Below are 23657 nucleotides of genomic sequence, written 5' to 3' on the forward strand. Positions count from 1 at the left end.
TTGCTTAATCTGTCGATCTTTTAGTTTGCTGATCTTCGTTCTGACAGTTCATATCTTCTGTTGAATCACTTTGGTGACATTTTCATTTCAGTTATTGTACTTTTTGACTGAAATTTTCATTTGGTTTTATTAATTTCTAACATCTCTATTGATAGTCTGTTTAAATTTGCATATTTTCCTTCTTTTAAGCACAGTTACCTTTAGTTCTTTGAACACACTCATAATAGTTTTGAACTCTTTTGCTAAGTGGTGACATGTGGACCCTCTTGAGGGTGGTTTCTTTTTGTTTGTTTGTTTCTTTTTTGTTTGTTTGTTTCTTTTAATGTTAGTGGCCACAATTTTTTTCCCCTTTTTCCACATCTTGCTTATTTTTTTGTAGGGTAGTTATTTTGTTTTGTATTTTAGTGGGGGGGGTTTTGTTTGTTTGTTTGTTTGTTTGTTTTGGTGTAAACTGGACCTTTCATATAATGTAGCAACTTTGAAACTGATTTTTCACTACTTCCTGTTTCCAGGGTCTTGTTATTTGCTTGCTTATTTGCCTAGAGACTGGCTGTACTACTTAGTCTTATTTCTATGTGATTCCTCTTCAAAGGGCACAACCTTAGTCATGCAGTCAGTCACCCTAGGGTGACAATGGTGTTATAGTAAGGCTTTCTTTGTGTGTTTCCCTGATAACTCTGTTAAGCTGTCTCCCTGTGTTTATATCACATGCAAATATTAGTTCCCACTAATTGTTGGCTGATTGCTCTGTTTTAGGTGGTGATGCCCTGGGATTTAATTGCCTCTCGGTCAGTTTTTCTCCTTCCAGGGGTTAATCTTTGAGGTTAGTCTTTGAGGTTTGTTCTTACTCAAGGAAGGCTCTTTTTAGCTGTCTCTTCTCTGGTTCTTTTTGGTAAACTGCTGGCTGGTTTCGAGTTTAGCTTGTTAACAGCACTCATGGGACATCCAGCCTCTTAATTGCTTATTGCTTCTGTCTCTGTCTCCATTGTTTTCTAGTGCACCCTTAGGCTTGAACTTCCCTGTACTGTGTTTCAAATAAGTCAGTTTACTTGGAGAGAACTTAAGAGTTTTCTTATGGCCTGCCTCTCCCCCTGGGCCAAACCTTGATACCATTGAATGATCTAATTCTCTCAGAGTGACACTGCTTCTTGAGCAGGTAATGTGTGGGAGCAGCAGTCTCTGGTCTTCTCAACTTGTTTTCTGGCATGGAACCTTGGCTCCGTGAGTGAGATGGAGTGTGGGCCATTATTGGGACCACATTACTCCCTGCTGAACCTGGGTCCAGCTTCTGCTCCACAAGTGCGGCCTGGATAGAAGAGCCCCAGAACTCTCAGCTGCTTTTGCCTGCATTAGAGCCTTTGCAACTCAGACTTGGGGATAATGAGAAATGGTAGCTCCCTTCCCCTCCTAGGGAAATACCTTGACCTGGGAGCTTGGGGTAAAGAGCCCTGTGTTCTTGGCTGTACCCACCTGGAATGGAGCAGGTGTCTTGCTAAGCTGACTCAAAGTGCTACGGACTCTGTTCTTAACTGAGATCCAGTAGATATTCTTGAATAAGTGTTTTCTTTGTTTGCTATATACCTATATATATATTGGTATATATTGCTATATACCAATTTCTTGTTTTTTAATTGTTTTAAAGACTTTTTAAATAATTTTCATCAGTTATTGTTGTTTAATTGGAGAGAGTGTCCACAAAGCTTCTGATGCCACCACCATTTCAGAAGTAATTTTTAATTTTAAAAAAATTACTTGTTTTCTACAGCCACTTAAAAATAAATTTGTGTTTGTGAATGCCTTGGAATGAGTGCTGGAGTGTATCAAAGCTTTTATGTATTGGAGTGACCCAAAAATTCATTTAGCTTTTTTCTGTATAATGGCTCTAGTAGCACTTAGTTGTCTTTAACTTCGTCCCAAACAATTTTCTTAGAATGTATTGTGGTAGCTGTCATATCAACGTACATTAAAGAAAAACTTAGCAGTTTTGGTGATGTGTGTGTGTGTGTGTACACCTTTTAATATTGAAGATGGAAGAAAATAAGCAAAATTTTCAGTGTATTATACTTTATTATTTCCAGAAAGGTAAAAATGCGACTGAAACGCACACAAAAAAATGTTTTGTTGCATTGTATGGAGAAGCTGCCGTGACTGATCAAATGTGTCAAAAGTTATTTGTGACGTTTCTTGGTACTATTGACATTTTGGCTAAAAAATTCTTTGCTGTGGGGCTGTCATGTATTGGAAGATGTTTGGCAGCACCCCTGGCCGCTACTCACTAGAAGTCAATAGTGGGAGATAGCCAACATACTCAGAATATCCAAATCAATAAAATTATTGATGAAAATGACAAATGAATCTTTTTGGTTTTATAGAAAAAACTAAATAGACTTTTTGGCAAACCCAATACATATAAAAGCTTCTGATATCCTGATTGTGTGCATACAAGTTGACAGACACTTAGTATGGAGAAATTTTGAATTATATTTGTCCAATTACCAAGCATTTCTAAATGAATAAATTTCTGCTGCCACAAAGAATTTAGAATGTAGGATGCAGTTGTTTGTTATGATTTCTAGGAAGTTATTCATAGGAAGTGGGAGTGACTGTACATAGTAATTTAGTGACAAAAATTGGAGGGGCTGTTAATATTAATTATAATAGAATATGGACTTTTAACTCAAGTAATATATTTGAATTTAACAAATATTAATTAAACATCTTCATTTGCATTAACCTGAGTTATTGATTGGATGTGAGCTAGCATCACACTGAGGAGGGGGTGCTGTGTTTAATATATGCTGCCTTGACTGGTTTTGTGTATAATTTCTCATAAGTGTAATAAGAATGACAGTCCTGTGCTAATGATAGTGGCAGTGCTGGTGGAGTTTGGAAAAGACAGGCCTTTACTCTTAAGCAAAGGCCACATTTTAACATTGCAGGAATACAGAGCTATTGTGTTTTAGAAGAAAAGCCTGTGGTATGTAGTCATTAGTGATGACATAGAACATTTAACATTGGAAAATTATAAATTAAGTGAAAAACCACAAATTTAATTTTATAAAGTATGTTTCTGTATTAAAAACATTTTGATAGAGTTTATCTTCAAAGTGGGGATATGAAGAGAGTGATGGTATTTTTCCCTTTATTTTCCAACATTATGAATGTATGGCATGGAAGTTAAAAATGAAGACCCTTGGAGCCTGTACTGGGTTAGAAATCCTGGCTCCACTCTTACTGCTTATTTATTTACTCTGCCCCAGTTTCTTTACTCCTGAAATGGGCCTAATGATAGGCTTGTTCTGAAGAGTAAATAAGTTTAAACATATTTAAATATGGATAATATTGGAATAGTGTCTGACACAAAGTTAGCACTCAAATGTTATCTATTATAATCACTCAATAAGTAAAATTTTATTTAGAATTTGAAGTATGTCAGCCTGGCTGTGGTGGCATTAAAATTGGGGAATGAGAGATAATGTTGAAAAAATAAGTTTGGGCCAATTGTGAATGACCTTGAATAATAAATAGTTCTAATGTAAAGGTGGAGAGGAGGAAGCCGGTAACTGTTTCAGAGATTAAAGGTTTTGGGAGATTAGTTTAGCATTAATATACTAAACAGATTGGTACTGGGGAGGCCAGCCAGGATTTTGTTAAAATTGGAATCTAGCCTAGAGTGGTAGGAATGGGAGTGGAAAAGGTAACATTGGACCCATCATAAAAGAGGAGTTGATGGAGATGGGAAGGGGTTTGACTTTGTTGCTGTTTTTACTACTGACCCCAACCCTCCATTTTAGTTTTGAGCACCTACCTGTTGTGTGCCAGTGAATCCTTGGGGTTCAGTGATGAACAAAGTTTATAATAGCTTCTCTCTTTCTTTAGGGAGCTTTTATTTTTTGGTAGGAGGAGAGATCATCACACAGATGCTATGAAAGAAAATAGCCTCACATAGGAGTATGTACAGTAAGTCCTCACTTACCACTTTTGGTAGGTTCTACGACTTCACATGAATTTCTAACCCAATTTTACCATAGGCTAATTCATACAAACAGAAAGTTCCTTGGGCATCTCATCTACATTATAAGGAAATGATGTTGAGGTTATTTGAAGGCCTACTGTACTTGATGAATTCTGTCAGGAGAGTTGCAGGCTATTGAAACCCTAACTAAGCAGATTGCATATATGAAGGCCCCAGAGGCAGCATGGAGGGACAACATTTTAACGGAAAAGAAGGCAAATTAATTAAACTGGAATTAGAACAAGCTTTGGGTCGGGTAGTTGCAAATTGAGGCTGGAATTAGGTGTTTGGGTAAGAAATAGTTTGGTTTTTTATTCTGGTCTCTAAAGATTTTTAAGCAGGGCCACACATGATATGGTTTGTTTTTTATTAAGACTCATAGTGACCATGTCTAATGCAAAAAGGTGTAAAACATAAAACTGAAAGGATGGGTGCAGTCTTTACAGTAACCATGCTTTTAAGAGAAAGAACAGCCTTGACCTTTGTGGTTCAGTTGGTTGGGCATCCTTCAGCAAAGTGAAAGGTCATTGGTTCTATTCCTGGTTGGGGCACAGGCCTGGATTGCGGGGGGACAGGGCAGGTACCAGAGGCAACCAATAAATGTTTCTCTCTCACATTCTCCCTCCCTTCCCCTCTCTCTAAAAATAAATAAAATCTTTTTTAAAAGTTGATTTATATATTTCACATTAAAATATAAATCTACATAATTTAAATATTTCTTCCATATGCTAGTGTATTAATTACAAAATAATAGTTTGCCTATGACAGTTGTAATTAAAGTTTTCATTTTGTAGTCATCAGCAAAAAGTAGTGACGTCTAATGTCTGGTGGCAGCTAAGCACAGCCTGTGTTTCTTGCCTCTGGTGAGTCAATTATTTTAAGAAGGGAAGATAAGGGTTATAGATGTCAGGCATAGAAAGGCATTAGAAAGGAAGAAATATAATTGAGTTAATTTTCCCTTTGATTTTTAGCACACAAAACCAGAATAGGTAAAATTTACATATTAAGGTAATGTCAATGAATGAGTTTTTAAGGATGGTCTTATAGAATTGTTTTCTAAGAAACTCAATTCATTTTTGTCTGGTAAAGGAAATAAATAATTTGTTTGGAGTGTTTGTTGGGCTTGTTGCTTATTGTCTCTATCCTCAGTCTGTAATGTCAATTACACAAGAACAGAGAGATGTGCAGTGTAATATTTCCTTATTTAAAACAATTTGGCCCATTGTGGGTGCTCAGCATGAATTTCTTAAATGACTAAGCTTTGAGTTTTTATTTAAACTTTTTTTTTGGTCAAAAGAGAAAAATTTACAAAGAGAAGTAATTCTTGGTGTGCTAGTGTCATATAAATGGACTTGTAGAACATTGTAGTGTGCTGCATAAAAGGAGGGAGAGATTATAGACTATGGGGAACATTTGAGCAGAGGTAGAAAAAGGACTGGGTAGAGAAGGTGCATTCTTCTTTGTCCTGAGGTTTCCTTGGTATTAAGGACCTCCCATTGAAAGCTGCTAGAGAAATTCAGATCTGTAAAGTTTAAAATAACTAGTAAGTGGTTTGCTGCTTATGGAATACTAAGTTACTTAAAAGAACATAATGCCAATCTTCAGGTAAAAGTGAAGCTTTTCTCATCTTGGAGGATGTTGAGATGCTAAGTTTGGGTATGAAAAAAATGCTGTTTATTCTAAAAGGCAATCTAATAATTGCATAGCAGAAAATCCAAGGTGCATTATGATAAGATTTGAGTGTCGGTGGAGGGGGTGAGAACAGTGACCCTTATAGTAATGTTTTTTCTAAAAAGTTTTTCTATAGGAAGTGGTTGTTAATTGTGTCAAATTTTACATGATTTGAATAATTACTGAGTTTCTTTAGTTCTGTGTAGTATACTGCTACTTTGGCTTGGTAGAAAGCTTGTTTTAGCTTGCCTAGGTGTGCCTAAATCCGCTGTTACGACTCCCGTTAGAGCCTTGAGACTGCTTCTACAAATCAAGTTTAAAGCAATGATTCCAGTTGGGAATCCAGTGTGTTTCTTCCAATCTTTGGATTAAAAAGGGATTTTTAAGAAAGTATTAAAAAAAATGTTTTCCATTCAAACCTTCCCAAATTATATCTTTTTTTTTCTTTTTCTTTTTTAAGATTTTATTTATTTTTAGAGAGGGAAGGGAGGGGGGAGAGAGAGAGAGAGAGAGAGAGAGATCAATGTGCGCTTGCTGGGGGCATGGCCTGCAATCCAGGCATGTACCCTGACTGGGAATTGAACCTGCGACATTTTGGTTCGCAGCCCACGCTCAATCCACTGAGCTACGCCAGCCAGGAGCACCAAATTATATCTTAAAATATTCAAATTCTTTAAATATTCAAGAACACTTCATAGTACTTATAAAAAGGGAAAAGAAAGTTACATTAAAAAACTACTCTGTGCTTGGTATTTGCAAAACACCTTTATTAAAATAATTCTCATGGCATTTTTGTGGGTAGCATTAGCTCAGTTTAAAGACCTGGAAAATTTTTTAGAGTGCTTGTTACTGACCTTTAAGATATAGGCATCTTGTAAATGCCAGAGGTGGGATTTTGAACAAGTTATATATTTGACACCGTAAAACTTTTAATTGATTCGTACCAGTTTCTTACCTAAATCTCCTAGCCTGCCTAGCATATGGAGGAAAACATACTCAATTCTTATGTGGTAATGGAGTTGACTGTTAAAACTAGCAGAATAGAGTGTGCTGTGGTGAGACCTGACATACCTGCCCAGCAGTAATGGAAATCTAAAAATGTAGAGAACTTGACAGACGTAGAAGAAATCTACAGAACAAAAGACATTAAGGTGAGACTATATAAGAGATGGGGATGGCTAGCAACTTGAGGCTTTGCTGATGGAATAGAAAATGATTTACTTCTGTGGTCTGAAAAAGGTATTTCGTTTTAGGGGGGAGGGGTTACTCACTGCCACCTTTGTTTAAAGGGATAGTCCCCAGGTAATCCACTGAATATTTTTGTGTAGAATCATTTGTCCCCTGACTTTTGTCTATAGGTAGAGGATTATTGGAATACATGTAAATGGGAAAATGTTAAACATAAATAAACAAAACATGAAAATGTAATTTTAAGATGTTTTAATTCATGTTCTCTGAATGTTAAAGGACTGTAAAACAAGAGAACAGCCAGTGCTGTATATGTAAAAATTCATTCAGGGAAAATATATACAACAAAATTTACTATTTTAACCACTTTTATAAGTTCAGTGGCATTAACATTGTTATGCAACCATCACCATCATTCATCTCCAGAACCTTTTCATCCTCCCAAACTGAATCTCTGTACCCCTTAAACAATAATTTCCCATTCCCCACTTCCCTCAAACTCTGATAACCACCTATTTTCTGTCTGAGTATAAGTACCTCATGTAAGTGGAATTATAGACTATTTGTCCTTCTGTGGCTGGCTTATTTCCTTTTTATTGCTAAGTAATATTCTATTGTATGTATATACTAATTTTGGTTATTCATTTGTCCTTGGGTTGCTTTCTGGAAAGACTTTTTTTAAAGACTGTATTTATTTTTAGAAGGGAAAAGAGGGAGAGAAACATCTCAGTGTGTGGTTTCCTCTGACACGCCTCCTGCTGGGGACCTGGCCCACCTGGCCTGTAACCCCAGGCATGTGCTCTGACTGAGAATCAACCCAAACCCTTTGGTTTACAGGCTGTCACTCAATCCACTGTTCTACACCAGCCAGGACTGGAAAGAGCTTTTAAAGAGATAGATAATGCTGGTTTAGTGGACACAGTGATAAGATTAATTCTAGACTTGTTAACTTTTCTACCTGTGCTTTGGTCAAATCACTTAGGGTGTTGGCTTTCTAATTTATAGGAGAATACCACATTCTGTGTAAACTGTATAGATTTACCTTAAAAATACCACTTTAGTTTTTGTGTGCCTCAGCGTTCATCCCCTGACCCTCCTGGACTTGCCCAACACTTGGGAATATATATATATGCTATTTCTCAAACCCCAGTGTTGTGTACCACCCCCCTACTCTCAGAAGATGGTAGGGGGTAGAGGTCGTGTTTATTGCGTAAGGCTTCTCAAGTAATGCTATTTCCACCTGTTTCTGAATAATTAGCACTGTGTTCAAGACCCCCAAGTTTTGCTTCAGTTCCAGACTTGTTCAGTCAACGATTGAGTGAATGTACTCACCCTGCTACCTTCCCCACTTCCCTTTAAAAAGAAGTAGAAAGGAAGCCTGACTTGTATAAGCCAAAGAAACTCAGAATTGCATAAGACAGGCTGGGGTACTGACAAGCCAGTTAGTTGTCTTTATGCTAAGAATGGAGAAGAGCAAGATGGCAGGAATTTGATTTGTCAATTAGAGCATTGATGATCTATGGATCGGACCTTCTCCCCATTCTCCACCTGCCCCCCATCAAATGTACATCTTCACAAAGCTTTGCAAGTAATTCTATGGGAGTTAATCTTCAAACCATCCATATACCTCAGTTAAGCAATTTTGATAGGTTGGACACAGTAGTTGATGAAAGAGAATGGCAGAAGTGAAAGGGGAGACAAAGACATGATTTTTTAAGGTTTTTGGAGAAAAGGAAGGTTAGTAAGGAAGATTCAAGCATATTTATAGGCTAAGAGCAAGGCATCTAGGAAAAGGTAAAGGGGATGTTTGGAGCATCACCCACTGGTGAAGGTATGCAGTGGGATTTCGAGACCAGGTTGGGGAGCAGAGAGAAGAGATTGGAGCAAATATGAAGTAGAGAAAAACTGAAGTTAAATTGGTTATTTGGAGTGGTAAGAAAATTTTGTTTACATAATTTGTCAGCAGACCCAAAATTGCTAAAGATAGGTAAGTTTCTTCGGGTTTTTAAGATTGTCTACATTGCATAACTTTTATAATGGATGTAGGGTGTATAAAAATGGAAAACAAAAGTGAAAGGCTGCTCAATCCCATAATCTTTTAATTGGTTTTCCATTTCACATATGAAAGATTTTGTGTTTTTAACCTCATCACTACTTGATGTTATCAGTTGTGAACTTTTCTTTTGTTACACAATTGATAACTGAAACAAAATCTTGTTAGAACCCCATTTCTGTGTTAAGTGATTTCTGTGTTGAGTTCTCAATCTGTTTGTACATTAGAATCAATTACCGGTTAGGTTTTTTTGAAAAGTACTGATGCCTAGGCTTGACTCACATGTACTATATATAAGTCATTGGATCTGGAGAGGGGTTTGGACATCAGCACTGTGTTTTTTAAAGTACCTCAGATGATTTACTATGCAGCTAAGGATGAGACCCATTAGTCTAATGAATATAGAATTGAGGATTTGATGCCATTCCCCTGTTACCTTGTCAGTTATACAGTTGGGATCTATAGCCCTATAGCCCTGTCACAGCTGTGGGAGTTCCTGTGGTCAAAGCCTTACCAAAAGTGGAGTCTTGGTCACTTGACAGAGTCAATTGTATTAGAGCAATAGTATATAGTTTGAACCCTCTCCAAAGAAAATTCCTCCAAAGTTTTAAAGTTTCTGTTAAAACCACTTGTAAGCTTGTTTAAAAATCATTTGGTATCAGTGATGAATGCTACTTGTGCAGTGCTTTCTGAAAAGTTCTTAAAAATCAGATTTTATTACCTTTGTCTTGAGTATATACACTTTTACAGTGTATTTAAGGCATTAGCAAATTGAAGACAGTTTTTGTCATTCCCTGGTTGAATCCAAATGAACCAAGTACCTTAGCAATGTCTTTGGAATCCTTGGAGAAAACTGAAATATTACTATATCATAAGGTTATACTTGAATGTTTAACAGTTGATATGCTGTTACCAGTTTATTAAATTGAATATAATATTAATGAAGCTTTAGCTTTTCACTTCTCCCTCTCATTTATATAGCAACCTTCTCCTGACTAGGTTCACTGGTAATATTAAGTTTGAACAGTTCCTTAATTCATGGTTGGTTTGTTTTTTAATCTAAAACAAATGTACTTTTTTTTTTCTTCTACTTGTAGGTTATGCAATGGTCTGTGCAAGATGTTTTATTCTTGAATTGGAGCTTTCTAAGACTGACAAATGCTGGTACTTCATCTTCTATAAGTGGACTATAATTTCTTTACTCAAGACAACTACATAAGCAGACAAAATTGCAAAGATCTGCCCTGTGTCGAGTATGACAGCCACGACTCGTGGCTCTCCAGTAGGAGGGAATGACAACCAGGGCCAGGCTCCTGATGGACAGTCTCAGCCCCCCCTCCAACAGAATCAGGTAGGACTTTTAAGATACTAAAGTTACATTGGTATGTCTGAGATGGGATGTTTAAATAATAGAGCATGTTCTGAATAATTTGTGAAATAATTTTAAGACTTATTTTAGAAAAGTAAACATGTTACTCTCTTACACAGTAATAAGAAAGCTCGAGTGTTGTTAGATGGTAATGCTTGAGTAATAGTTTTTTCTTTTTCTGGTATCTTACACTGTCAGCCATCATTAAAATGATTTAAAACACTGCCAATTCTGGAAAAAAGAACCACGTCATCCAGTGTAGCCTGTGGTTAAGGACATGGATTCAAATCGTACTGCTTGTGTTGAAATTTTAGCTTTGCACCATACTCACTTTATGAGTAGATAAATTATGTAACCTCTAAGCCTCAATTTTTCACCTGTAAAATGGAAATAACAAGAGCATAAGTACTTCATAGAGTTAAAAAAGTGAAATAATATTTGCAAAGAGCTTAAAATATATTTTGGTATCAAGATTTTATGCTGATTTGTAAACTCAGTGTGATACTCTTTATGTTCTCTAGATGAATTTGTGTAAGATTTCTGTTACTTCTTCATGTAATTGTTTGCAAGATTTTACTGGTTAACCATTTGGCCTGGGGTTGTATCTGTGGAAAGGTTTTGGAAAAAAAAAATTTCCTTTATTTAATCTAGAGAGGGGGGCAGGGAGGGAAATATTGAAGTGAGAGAGAAACATTGATCAGTTAGTTATCTCTGGCATAGCCCCAGTTGGGAACCAAACCTGCAACCCAAGTTTGTACCCTGGCCAGGAATTGAACCCACAACCTTTTGGTTTGCAGGATGATGCCCAACCAACTGATCCATAATATGCCAGGGCATTTTTGTTGTTGTTGTTGTTGTTGTTGTTGTTGACTGATTGATTCTAGAGAGAGGGTGAAGGAGGGAGGGAGAGAGGGAGAGAAATGTTGATCTGAATGTGGAAAGGTTTTGATTGCAGATCCAACTTTTTCTTTAATAGGAGAATTTTGTGATGTGTGTGTGTCTGTGGTGATGACATCTCCTTTTTTATTTCTGATAATTTGTTTTCTCTCTCCTTATCAGTCTTTTCTAGGGATTTATCAGTTTCATTAAACCTTCCCCCAAACCAACTTTTGATTTTAATTTTGGCCCCCTCCCCACTTGTATGCTTTTAACCTTTCCTTTGAATTAACTTTGGATGTGGATTGCTATCTTTTTTCTTATTTCTTGAAATGGAAGTTTAAATAATTGATTTTCAGCCTTTTCTAAAGTATACAGTTTTATATTGGGAAATGTTAACCCAAATAAGACAAACATTAAAACTTGTGGTATGCATGTGAATCAACAAACATGCTGCTTATGTTTAAAAATTATGTTTGTACATATTTATGTAGAATTGTGTGTGGGTAAATTTTTAGGCAAAGGTATTGTTATTGTTGGGTGTGTACTTCCATCTGTCATTTGGGGATAAGTTCTAATTATCTGGCTGTAATAGATTGGATATTCTCTATTACAAGTATGATAGAGAAGAGCTGTGCAAGCACTCTGCCCCCACTCCCCTCCCTTCCCTCCCTTTCTTCCTCTCTGCCATTTTAGAGAAGTGAGCAAGTTGATTTTAATTTTTTTCCAAATAAGTGTGTTGACTTTATTTCTTTTTTTTTTTTTCCAGTTCCCACTTTTAAGACATAAAAGTACTTAAGTATGTGGTCACAGATCTTGGACAGAGTTAAGTCTTTCCTGTGTCATAAATTTGTTAGCCAGTATTCAGGTTTCTTTAAACACAGTCTAAGGTTGGATGCCAGATTTCTATTTTTAAACCAGGAGCTAGTAGTTAAAGTTGCAGTATCTTTTGCTTTCTTTTTTTCACCCAAGTTTTATACCTACGTTTTGCATGGATTCCTAATGTCTTTCGCAGTGTTTCTAACTTACATGAACTGACTGTAGACAAAATTAAACCTCTACTCTAACCTTACTTTTTTGAAGGTGTTCTTGATGATTCTTAGAGCTCTTGGATTTGTGATAGTCAACTTAAAATACATCTACATTATGTTCTCTTCTAATAGATATTTACATTTTGGAATGTGACTTGTGATTTAAACAACAAAGAAACAAAATAAATTACATTCTTAACTGTCTGTAGAGTTCTTCCTTCATTTTCTTATTCTTTACTTTTTAATGTTAGAATTTTAGTTATTTCACAAGATTTCACATGATTGGACCAAGAAGGAACTCTATAGCATTAATCACTTCCCAACTTAAAGCTTTCTTTTGGAATTTCTAAAATCCATCAGACTTTTCCACTTAATATACAATATTTTTTTAAACCGGTGTTCCCACAGGGGAATATTTTGGGCTCTGGTATTATATAGTAAAACTCCGTGATACATGAAATAGCCTTGGCAAAGGCACTATGGGTGAACACTTTTGGGTACTGTTGCTGGGATGGTGCACTTTTCAGAATGGAATTTGGCAAGATATATGTCAGTAGCACTAAAAGAAATAGTTCATACTGTTGTAGTAATTACATGTCCAGGATCCTGCTTATCCTGAGCAATGACTGAAGTTCAACACAAAGATTTATATGTAAAAAGACTCATTGCAGCTGTTTATCTTAGCAATAAAAATTGCAAAATACTCCATGTCCCTTAATTTGTTTAATTCATTTACTATTATATGGCCATTAATCAACTTTTTATAAAAAATTCTTAATGATACAGGAAAATACTCAAAATGTCCAATGGAAAAGGACATGGGTTTAAGTGGATTGTCCTGATTTTATTGAAATTTATGCGTACACTCACACATAGAAAGTGTTTTTTGTTTATAGAATACAGATTGCAAGGAAATTTTATATGTTATTGGTGCTTATCTGTTGATGTGGTACTTAATAGGTATTTTAATTGTTATTTTTGTCATTACAGTTTCTGTAAGCATGTACATGGGGTGGGCAAAAGTAGGTTTACAATTGCGAGTGCTCAAAACACAATTTATTCTTGTACTATTTATTTTCCATATGAACTGCATATGAACAGCTGTAAGCCTGCTTTAGCCCACTCCTGTATAATATGTATCAGGAGAAAGTGGAATTAAAAAAAATAATAAACCAGACTCCCCAAATTGGATATTTCCATTGCAAATATTTCTGTTGGGCTTCTACCACTTAAATTCTGTGCTGTATAGATGTTTTTTGTCTTAAGTCTAGGTCTATAGTGTATGCACAGTGTTTGCCATCTTAAGTATAAAAGTTTGCTGTTTACTTGCAAATTGACTCTGAGCTCATATATAAACTAAATAAACCATATTAATGGTAGTATACCCAGTTGTCTTCAGTATAAGCATTTTACTTATACAACTGTTCAGTAAGTGCTAAAATGATAAGGAAAAGGGCATTCTCTAAAAGGGCCATCAACTTCCAGTGGGTAGAAAACTAAAGAACTGATGAGTAAATATCAGCTTAAAATTTAGATTAGTTAAAATTTAAAAGTGGAAAATACCATCTTTCTAAATTAAGAATAAGATCCTAAAAGTTTATTAAGCAGTGAAAGTATGTACAGCTGAGGTGAGGGGGGAAAGAGACATGTACTAAAAAAGAAGAATGAAAGAATAAAATTAGCTATAAGTCAGAAACTTTTTAGTCTATAAAATGTGACATTTCCTATTTGTATAATAATTTCTATCGTGGGAAATGTAAGCAGAGAAGCAGTATACATTGTGACTGAGAACACAAACTTTAGAATTAGATCTAGATTCAAATCCTGACCACAAGAGTTGGAGCTTTGTAACCTTGGACTAATTAATTATTGTCTGAGTTTATTTTTTCATCTATTAAATGACAGATCACTTCCTTAGGCTGTTGAAAATAAAATGAAGTTATTTTCAAGCATAGTGGCATGGAGGCTGCCTGAAACATTACAAGCTTACAATGATCATATCTTTAAAAATTGGTACTATTCCCCCCTAATTTGCATTGGTATTTGAATTATTAGATGTACATACATTATAGAAATCTAAATCTGGAATATTTAATTTTTAATTAAGACTTCATCGCCTGATTCTTCCAATGAAAATTCCCCGGCAACTCCCCCAGATGAACAAGGTCAAGGTGATGCTCCCCCACAGCTTGAAGAGGAGGAACCTGCATTTCCACATACTGACCTGGCAAAGTTGGATGACATGATCAATAGGTGAGTTAGTTGTTGTTGTTTTCTAATGTGCCCATTACACAGGAAAAGCAACCCAAGTTTCTCAATACATAGTGATTGGTAGTGGAAAAGAAAAAGAGAAAGTGGACAGGAATATCACAGTAACCACATTGCCTCGTTAGTATCCTTAACATCTTAGTCACTGTCAAGGACTTAGAACCTGTGTTTCTTAATGGATTTTTAAAATGAGAGGGAGTTATGTCAATAGTTTTCAGATTGATGATAACCATAGCTGATGTGTTTCTGAAGTAGAACTCTGTGTCATTTCCCCTTTTAAGAGTTTATGAAGATTTTTTTCCTCACTGGTATGTTAGTTGCTAGGGTTGCTAGATGACTTTAAAACTTTTTGCATTGCCCTGAGGTAAACCAGATCATAAAGAGATTGAGTTCAGAGCCTGCCCCTTGTGAACCCTTGACCAGTCTGAAGTATTTAACTATCTCAGCTCTTTGTTTCTCTTGATCCTTATCTCAGTGCGCAGTTCAGAGTATAAGTTTTCATACATGTAGTACAAACATACCCTTCTAACCTCCTGATTATTTGGAGGAGAATTCTGAGAGAATGAAAAGTTTAAAGCTAGGGAAGAAAAGGCTTAAAGAAGGTAAGGGAAGGTCATAATTGAGAAACCCCATGTGGTTGTCCAGTTCACCATACTGTGAGCTCTGCTGAACAAGCAAGTGCTAGGGACTTGTGACAAACTCCAAAAAGGATTATAAGGAAAACACACACATATTTATATGCACTTGCCTTACTAAGTTTTTTTTGTTGTTGCTTCACTTTTTAAAAATCAGTTAACGCAATTACGTATATAATGGCAGGGGTACTAGAATCCCTTTGCATTTTATAAAACCTCTGGTTATATAAATAATATAATTATGCATTTGTAAACATAGAAATATTATATTGATAAAGTTCTTTAATTTCCTCCTTATGTACATACATCCTAACCAAAAATCAGTATTAACAATCGGGAGTACAGTCTTCAGATTATCTTTGCATTTATTATCATGTGTACTATATATATTTGATTTTTCCACAAATATGGGATTCTTACTATAATACCACTTTGTAACTTTTTTACTTCGTCTTGAATATTTTTCCTATTAATATATTTAACTTACTGTTTTATTGGTATATTTGAAGGGGCATGTTAAGTGTGATTCTGACAGATGCCTATATAGTAATGGCATACAATGAATTATAGTCAAACAAAAATTGTATAAAGTTGTTTGTAGTGTTTCTGACCATCCTCTATAGCAGAGACATTACAGCAAAAGGTCGTACTATTGGCTTTTTGATACTTGTCTGGTGATTGGTGATTCTTAGTAAAATATACTTGTTGTGCAGACTCTAAGACAAAGTCACGTATTTGCAAATTCTCAAGGGAAGAGAAATAGAAATGGTGTTTTTTAATATAAATAAAGAGTGACAAAAGTATACATTTGTTTCTGATAGATATGTGGTCATGGATTACTTTTTGTGAGAACAGGGATTTTGGAATCCTGGGTGACTTGAATGAGGGTGAGGAGGAAGGGGCCGATAAAGGATCCTAGATGGTTGGGCTTCCACTGGGACCAGAGAAAACGCCACCAAGGATGCTTGCCACATTCTTGTTTGAGGGAGGGAGCAGGTCAGGTATCTGTGGAGGGAAGGAGATTTGGAGACTCTCCTCTCACTTAGCCTCCAGGAAGAGTTGATGAACTATGATGAATTGAGGCAGAAATCAGTTACTGCCACAACTTATTTTCTTCTTCGTGAGGAAATTGGAAGACAACTAAGTGGTTCATCATAATGTCTTCTAACCTGAATCCTGAAAGAGTACTCTCCTATGAACCCTTAACAATAGCTTATCCATTTAATTGACATTAGATTGTTATAGTATTTTTTAATCTATTAAAATAATTTTTTTCTCTCTCAAAGCTATATGTTTTGTTTGACAGTTCCTTGTTATTTGTAGAGAAAACAGCACTTGGTCTCACAAAGCAGATGTTCTGCCAAACTTGTTTTAATATTTTAATGTTATTTTAATATTAATATTTTCATGGTGTAATTATAATTAGCAACTCATTTATAGTACCTCTTTTAGTGTGCTAATAAATATCTTTTTATATTTTTAAAACTCTTAGGCCTCGGTGGGTGGTTCCAGTTTTGCCCAAAGGGGAATTGGAAGTGCTTTTGGAAGCTGCTATTGATCTTAGTAAGAAAGGTAAGTTTTGATATTAGGCTTTCCATAGTGTGTGCTACTATGTATCCTGTCACTTCATCTCTGAACATTTACTTTATTTTCCTCTCTTATGAACATTTCATGTATGTTTCTAGACTAGAACATCTAACAGATTTCGTGCCATTGTGCCATGGCTTATCATATATACCTAGAGCAAGGATTCATGTCCTTTGGACAGCCTTTAAGGGTGTAAACTTTCTGAAGTGACACATGAAATCAATAAGCCAGTAAAAAGGAATCTGTTCTTTTTATTTTTGTTGTCCAGAACTAAAAGCTTAGGTTGGAACTAATCATTTTTTTTTAATGACTTTGGTCTACTTTAGGTACACCTGACATCTCTTTTGCAAAAGGATGAGTATTGTAGTAGTCTCTTCATTTTTTAGGAATTGGATATTAAAATAAATGGCAGTAACATTTCAATTTCTAAAATAGGGTAGCCATGGATATGTTCTAATTATCTGAAGGCATTATCACAATTGATCATTGTAAAAGTTAATATTTTTAGTACCTTGCTTAAATCTAATAAACTATGAAAATGCATTATTAGGTTACAGTTATCTTCTGTTGCTCAAACTTCTTGTTCATGTTACCCTTTATTGTATATTGGACATCATAAGACAACCAAAGAAATGTTTTCTTTACATTGATTTTTCCCCCTTTTCTTAGGCCTTGATGTTAAAAGTGAAGCCTGTCAGCGATTTTTTCGAGATGGGCTAACAATATCATTCACTAAAATCCTTACAGATGAAGCAGTGAGTGGCTGGAAGTTTGAAATTCATGTGAGTCTTGCATTTGACTTCTTAAAAATCTGATTTACATAATGATACTTGTGTTTTCTCTTGTTCATACACACATATATGTATATATTTGGTTATATATTTGATCTATTGGTTGAATTAAAAGGTCTGAAAATGCAAAATTTTTTAAATACTTTTTGTAAATTATAATTTCTGTTGAAGGAAGCATGATCATGTATAATGAGTGTGAGATTTAGAGTTAGGAAACTTTGGTTTAATTTGTCTCCTGGGTTCTCAAGTGCCTTACCACCTTTAGGCAAGTCACCCCATTTTATTGAAAATATGATGCTATTATTTGTGAGATGCACCACTCATTTCATGTACCACTAAGGAAGAAAAACACCCAAGATGGGTAATCTATATCTGGGACACAAATGGTTAATGGCAGAGAAATAAACCTACCATACAGAGACAGCAAAGAAACCTACATGCCTCAACCTTGGCATGTGGTAGAGGTAAGAACGGAAATTTTAAACCACAAGCTAGTATTCAAACATATTTGTGGTCTGAATTCAAATTGTAGTTGTAATACAAAAAAAAAATTCTCAAATGGAGAATTTAAAGTGTTCTCAATTTGGTGGTGTCACCAAGAGACTGGCAGCCGCAAACAAATCCTCTACATACACCTTCAGTCTAGGAAAATGTACTATAAGTATAGAAATGGAAACTTTGAAAGTGGTGTCAAAATATTGCATTGAGGCTTAGCACATCTACTTCATCTTGGATAATTGAAATATTGTTTAGATTTTAGAAATGCTGCCTCTCATATATAAATTCCAAAGAGAAAACAGTGATAATTTGCATCTTGTCTGGACATACAACAGTGCCTTCTTTATTTTGTAAGCCATGTGAAATGGCTTTTGAAAGTAGGTACTGTGTAAATGTCTTTTGATATGTCAGTTTGATTCTAGTATTAGTGAACCATGCAAATGATCAATTTAAAAAATGGAAAGGTTATTAAAATATAATTAATTAAGATGGGAAAATATTTCTGTTTGGAATTGCATTGTTTTGCTCTTATAAACCACCTTTCCTCCTTATATATAACAGAGGTGTATTATCAATAATACTCATCGCCTGGTGGAGCTATGTGTAGCCAAGTTGTCCCAAGACTGGTTTCCACTTCTAGAACTTCTCTCCATGGCCTTAAATCCTCATTGCAAATTCCATATCTACAATGGTACACGTCCGTGTGAATCCGTTTCCTCAAGTGTTCAGTTGCCTGAAGATGAACTTTTTGCTCGTTCTCCAGACCCTCGCTCACCAAAAGTATGTTGGTTTGTTATTTTCAAATTTAAATAATTACAGTTGTTTTGCTATGTCACAGCACTTTAATCTAAACCTATCAACATAGGGAAGAATAATTTCATACTGCTCTTAAAGGGATTTTGCATTGTTTTGGTTTTGAGTTTTCTTTTTCAGCTCTATTGAGGTATAATCTATAAAATAGTTTTGGGCTATATTTTTTTATTTTTGAAATGTTCTATATCTGTGAAATATGTTATTGGTATTTTTGGACATAAATTTTTTAAAGCTTTCACTGTGTAGTTAGTCCCCAGTATCTTCTGCCCAGCCCCTTGGGAAATAGTGATAATTTGGATTAATATGTAAGAGTAGATTACTTCTTCAAGGGCACAATCATTTCCAACATTGTGACTCCAAGATCAAGTATATCCTATAAATGTCTAATTGTCATAGAAGTAAAATCACAGAAATTACAAATGAAAGCAATAGTAAAACATCAATTATCAATGAACTATATAGTATACATAAATGGAATGATGTAAAAATTGTCCACTGTAAATTTTTATACCATCCTAAACAGCATATACACTTTAAAATATATCTTAATTATAACTTACATAATTATAAATGTTCTATAATTAACAATATAGTTTATAATTTTAGAATTTAAGGAGACATTTTTAATATTGTGGGCCTTATAAAAAGGAAAAACCAGCCAGGACAATTTCAGTGTATGCATATAATGGTTGGTTTATTTTGTTAGAAGTAGGAATCATCAAAATATGTTGATTTTAGAGCTAAGGTTTCTGATATTTCCTAAGGCTCATATTGTTGCTACTTCAGGTTTATTTTTGAGTAAATCAAATTAATATCAAATAATGGCAGTTTCCAAAATATACTTGTATTTCTTTATTTTACTTCATTTTTTTCTGTATAGGTTAATAATAATCTCTAAGAGACTCAGAACAATTTGATTTAAGTTGGTTTCTGATTGAAGATAATTTTATCTTTTGTGAAGCCTAGCTTTTGAGTATTAATTACTGAGCATTCCTAATTGCATAAACATACACTGCAGATGAAAACATACGGCAAAATTACATCAGCCTAATTTCAGTTACAGGAGACATAAAAATACATTTCATAAATACATGCTTTCTTAGAATTGGTGGATGCCGCAAAGGACTTGGTGAATTTATTAGTTTTGAATTAGCTTTTTAGGACCAAATAAAAAGGTAGGAAAATAATGAATTTATAGAAATATGGTACTACTTGATTTGTTACAGAATTTAATTGATTTAGATTCTCAAATCATATCAAAACTACCTCAAGACAGCATATTGTCTCTTTAAAGCAGTTACCTCTTATTTAGATGTGTCTTTTTGTTTTTCAGTAGTTGCAGAAATTAGTTTTGCTTAAGGCTTAGTAGAGAAACTGCCTCTTGTTTTTCCCTCAGTGGCTTCTAAAATGTGGCCTTTTAGGTGGCAAGATATAAGAGGTTGTCATGTGTACATAAATTTTTAGGTACATTTGATCCTTAAATCTATATAACATTTTAATTCATGTTAAGTTTTTACAGGTAAGCATGCCTTAACTACACAAATTGTTGCCTATTCTAGTTGCATTGTATTTTGAATTACTGCTATTTCTTTAGGGAAGCGGTTGAAAGACAATTCATACTATTGCATTGTGGTACCTCTAAGATGAGAAATGGCTGCTTTTACATGAGTCAGCAAAAGCATCAACTTGCATGTTCTAGTTAAAAGCAGCGAATATAATACCAGGGACTAGTTAACTAAAACAAAATGAATTAAAACATCTTAGTTACTAAATATCCTTTTACTTTTTTTTAAAGGATCTTTTATGCTCTTAGATTTTTAAAAATATATTTTCTAATAATAAAAAGGTATTTTTGTGTGATGAGATCTCTGAAATAAAAGTATGGTTTCTAATCCCTGTTCACCAACTATATTGGTATGAACAAACATCTATGCCTTAGTGATCTAAGTGATGTGTATATCTACTTAATGCTTTTGCCTCTCAGACAGGGTTACTATAAACATAATGCAATATTTCTGTTTTTTTTTAAGATAGTTCTACATAATTTCCTTTTAATGAATTGCCTGTTTCTAGTATGTTTCAGTCAAGAACTTACTTCATGTAGTACTTTTGTCCCCCCTAAAAACAGGAAGTTAACTTTCTTCATTAACTGTATTGCAGGGTTGGCTAGTGGATCTTCTCAACAAATTCGGCACTTTAAATGGGTTCCAGATTTTGCATGATCGTTTTATTAGTGGATCAGCATTAAATGTTCAAATAATTGCAGCTCTTATTAAGTAAGTTAAGTTTTAAAATGAATATTCAGTGAATTATAGAAATTGATAGATAAAAAATTGAGTTTCTTCGAGTATGATTTCTTTAACTGATAACTTGGATTTTTAAAAATTTTTAAAAAGATTTTATGTATTTATTTTTAGAGAGAGGGGAGGCAAGGGAGAAAGAAAGGAAAACATTGATGTATGAGAGATACATTGATCGGTTTTTTTTTTTCTCACTTGCCCCCAACTGGGGACCTGGCCCAGGGCCCAGGCATGTGCCCTGACTGGGTATCGAACCAGCGACCTTTTGGTTCACAGGCCAGCACTCAATCTACTGAGCGATACCACCCAGGGCCTGATAACTTGAATTTTTACAGTTAATATAGATTAGTCTGAGTTCAGTCCTAGTTGACTGTAAGAAATCAAGTACGTCAAGAATAATACTTAACCTTTCTTATTTCAGACCATTTGGGCAAAGCTATGAGTTTCTCACTCTTCATACAGTGAAAAAGTACTTTCTTCCAATAATAGAAATGGTTCCACAGTTTTTAGAAAACTTAACTGATGAAGAACTGAAAAAAGAAGCAAAGAATGAAGCCAAAAATGATGCCCTTTCAATGATTATTAAATCTTTGAAGAATTTAGCATCACGGGTTCCAGGACAAGAAGAAACTGTAAAAAATTTAGAAATATTTAGGTTAAAAATGATACTTAGGTAAGATATTTACCTCTTGAAATAATTATTTATTGGATGCTTAGAATCATATTTAACACTGACTTTCTTCTACAGATTATTGCAAATTTCTTCTTTCAATGGAAAGATGAATGCACTGAATGAAGTTAATAAGGTGATATCTAGTGTATCATACTACACTCATCGACATGGTAACCCTGAGGAAGAAGAGTGGCTTACAGCTGAACGAATGGCAGTAAGTCTTTTGATTTTCCTTTCATGAATCTACCTAAGGCAAAAATCAGAATAACTCTACTCAAAGTTACTAATAGCATTTCAAAGAAAATCTTGAAATCGTGTGGTGTTTGGATTGATGTATGACTGTTAATCCTGAGAACTTTTGGTAATAACAGTTTATTAATTGGTTATCTTAGCACATATGTGGTAATTAATTATTAGCTTGTGGGTGAGGTTGGTTGAAATGGAGTAGATAAAGATGATTTTGGGAATCAATTGGGCAAATTTGGTACCAAATGAGTGAAGTAGCCTATTGTTCTTTTAACCAATTCCAGTTAAAGATTTTAAAATAGGAAATACAATTGCTAGAATAAAAACTACATGAATTAACGTTTTATTATTTTAAGAACTGAAGCACTTTATATCATTCTGACATTGAAAGTTTAGGAAACTATTTGTATATACTACATTTTCTTACTATTGATAATTAACACTTACTAAAAATTTATTCAGTTTATTTAAACTTTAAAAAAAAAAGATGGTAAACAGTTCACCCATTTCTCTCACGCCCTGTTTCTTGCAACTAACAGTATGTTCTCTATGGGCTTGTGTTTCTGTTTTTGTTTGGTGTTTTTCTTTTTTTTTTGGTCTGACTTACCGCACTTAACATAATGCCCCCATGGTCCATCCATGTTGTGTCAAATGACAAGATTTCATTCTTTTATATGGCTGAATAACATTTTGAACAATATTTCGGTGTATGTATGTGTGTGTACCAGTTTCTTTATTCATCCATCGGTGGGCACTTAGGTTGTTCCCATATCGTGGCTGTTATAAATAATGTCGCAATGAACATGAGTGTACACATCTTTATGGGATACTGATTTCACTTCTTTTGGATATATTCCCATTAGTGGGATTACTGGATTGTATAGTAGTTCTGTTTTTAATAAACCTCCATACTGTTTTCCATACTGGTTGCACAAATTTACATTCCGCTAATGGTGTGATTGGGTTACCTTTTCTTCATATCTTTGCCAACATTTGTTATTTGTTGCCTTTTTGATAATAGCCATTTTAACAGATGTGAGGTAATAGCTCATTGTGGTTTTGATTTGTATTTCCCTGGTGACTTAAGATGTTGAGCATCTTTTCATGTACCTATTGGCCATCTTTATGTTGTCTTCAGAAAAATGTCTATTTAGATCTTCTGTCCATTTTTAAATTGAATTGTTTTTTGCTGTTGAATTGTATGAGTGCATATTTTTGGATATTGGCTTATCAGATACACAATTTGCAGTTATTTTCTTCCATTCAGTAGGTTGCCTTTTGTTGATGGTTTCCTTTTCTATGTAGAAGCTTTTTAGTTTGATGTAGCTTGCTTGTTTATTTTTGCTCTTATGATATTGTAGTTTTAAAATGAAGTATGCCACTTTAAAAAGATTCGTTGTATAACTTTAGTGCATACTGTCTGACAGTGTTGGCAACAACTGTCCTTATTGTCTAAGTCACCTCAGTTTAATTGGGGAAAATGATTAGAATGTGATAAAAGGTATGTAGAGGATGCCTAAACATTGGCCTTGTGTTAGGGATTTAGATGGTGGACGAAAGGTTTCATTCATGTTAGTCTGTCCACCTTGTGGGAAGTTAGGCATAGAGCTACTTAAGAATGTGGCTTAAGGTCTGGTTCTGGT

The 23657-nt window shown here is 34.6% G+C and overlaps 1 protein-coding gene across 5 annotated transcripts in view; it reads left to right on the plus strand.

The window, feature by feature from the left end:
* Positions 1 to 23657, plus strand: part of USP9X (ubiquitin specific peptidase 9 X-linked) — a 112854-nt gene that overhangs the window by 16660 nt on the left and 72537 nt on the right. For all 5 annotated transcript variants that reach the window (XM_045860601.1, XM_045860603.1, XM_045860602.1 and 2 more), the window contains 8 exons: positions 10025 to 10278; positions 14311 to 14456; positions 16599 to 16678; positions 17363 to 17475; positions 18544 to 18762; positions 20956 to 21071; positions 21517 to 21768; positions 21844 to 21982. In XM_045860601.1, the coding sequence (XP_045716557.1) occupies positions 10183 to 10278; positions 14311 to 14456; positions 16599 to 16678; positions 17363 to 17475; positions 18544 to 18762; positions 20956 to 21071; positions 21517 to 21768; positions 21844 to 21982 (1161 nt within the window). In that variant the 5' untranslated portion in view covers positions 10025 to 10182. The remainder of the gene's footprint in view (positions 1 to 10024; positions 10279 to 14310; positions 14457 to 16598; positions 16679 to 17362; positions 17476 to 18543; positions 18763 to 20955; positions 21072 to 21516; positions 21769 to 21843; positions 21983 to 23657) is intronic.

Source organism: Phyllostomus hastatus, unplaced genomic scaffold, assembly GCF_019186645.2.
Source record: "Phyllostomus hastatus isolate PE091 unplaced genomic scaffold, TTU_PhHast_1.1 phas_scaffold_200, whole genome shotgun sequence".
Classification (NCBI taxonomy): domain Eukaryota; kingdom Metazoa; phylum Chordata; class Mammalia; order Chiroptera; family Phyllostomidae; genus Phyllostomus; species Phyllostomus hastatus.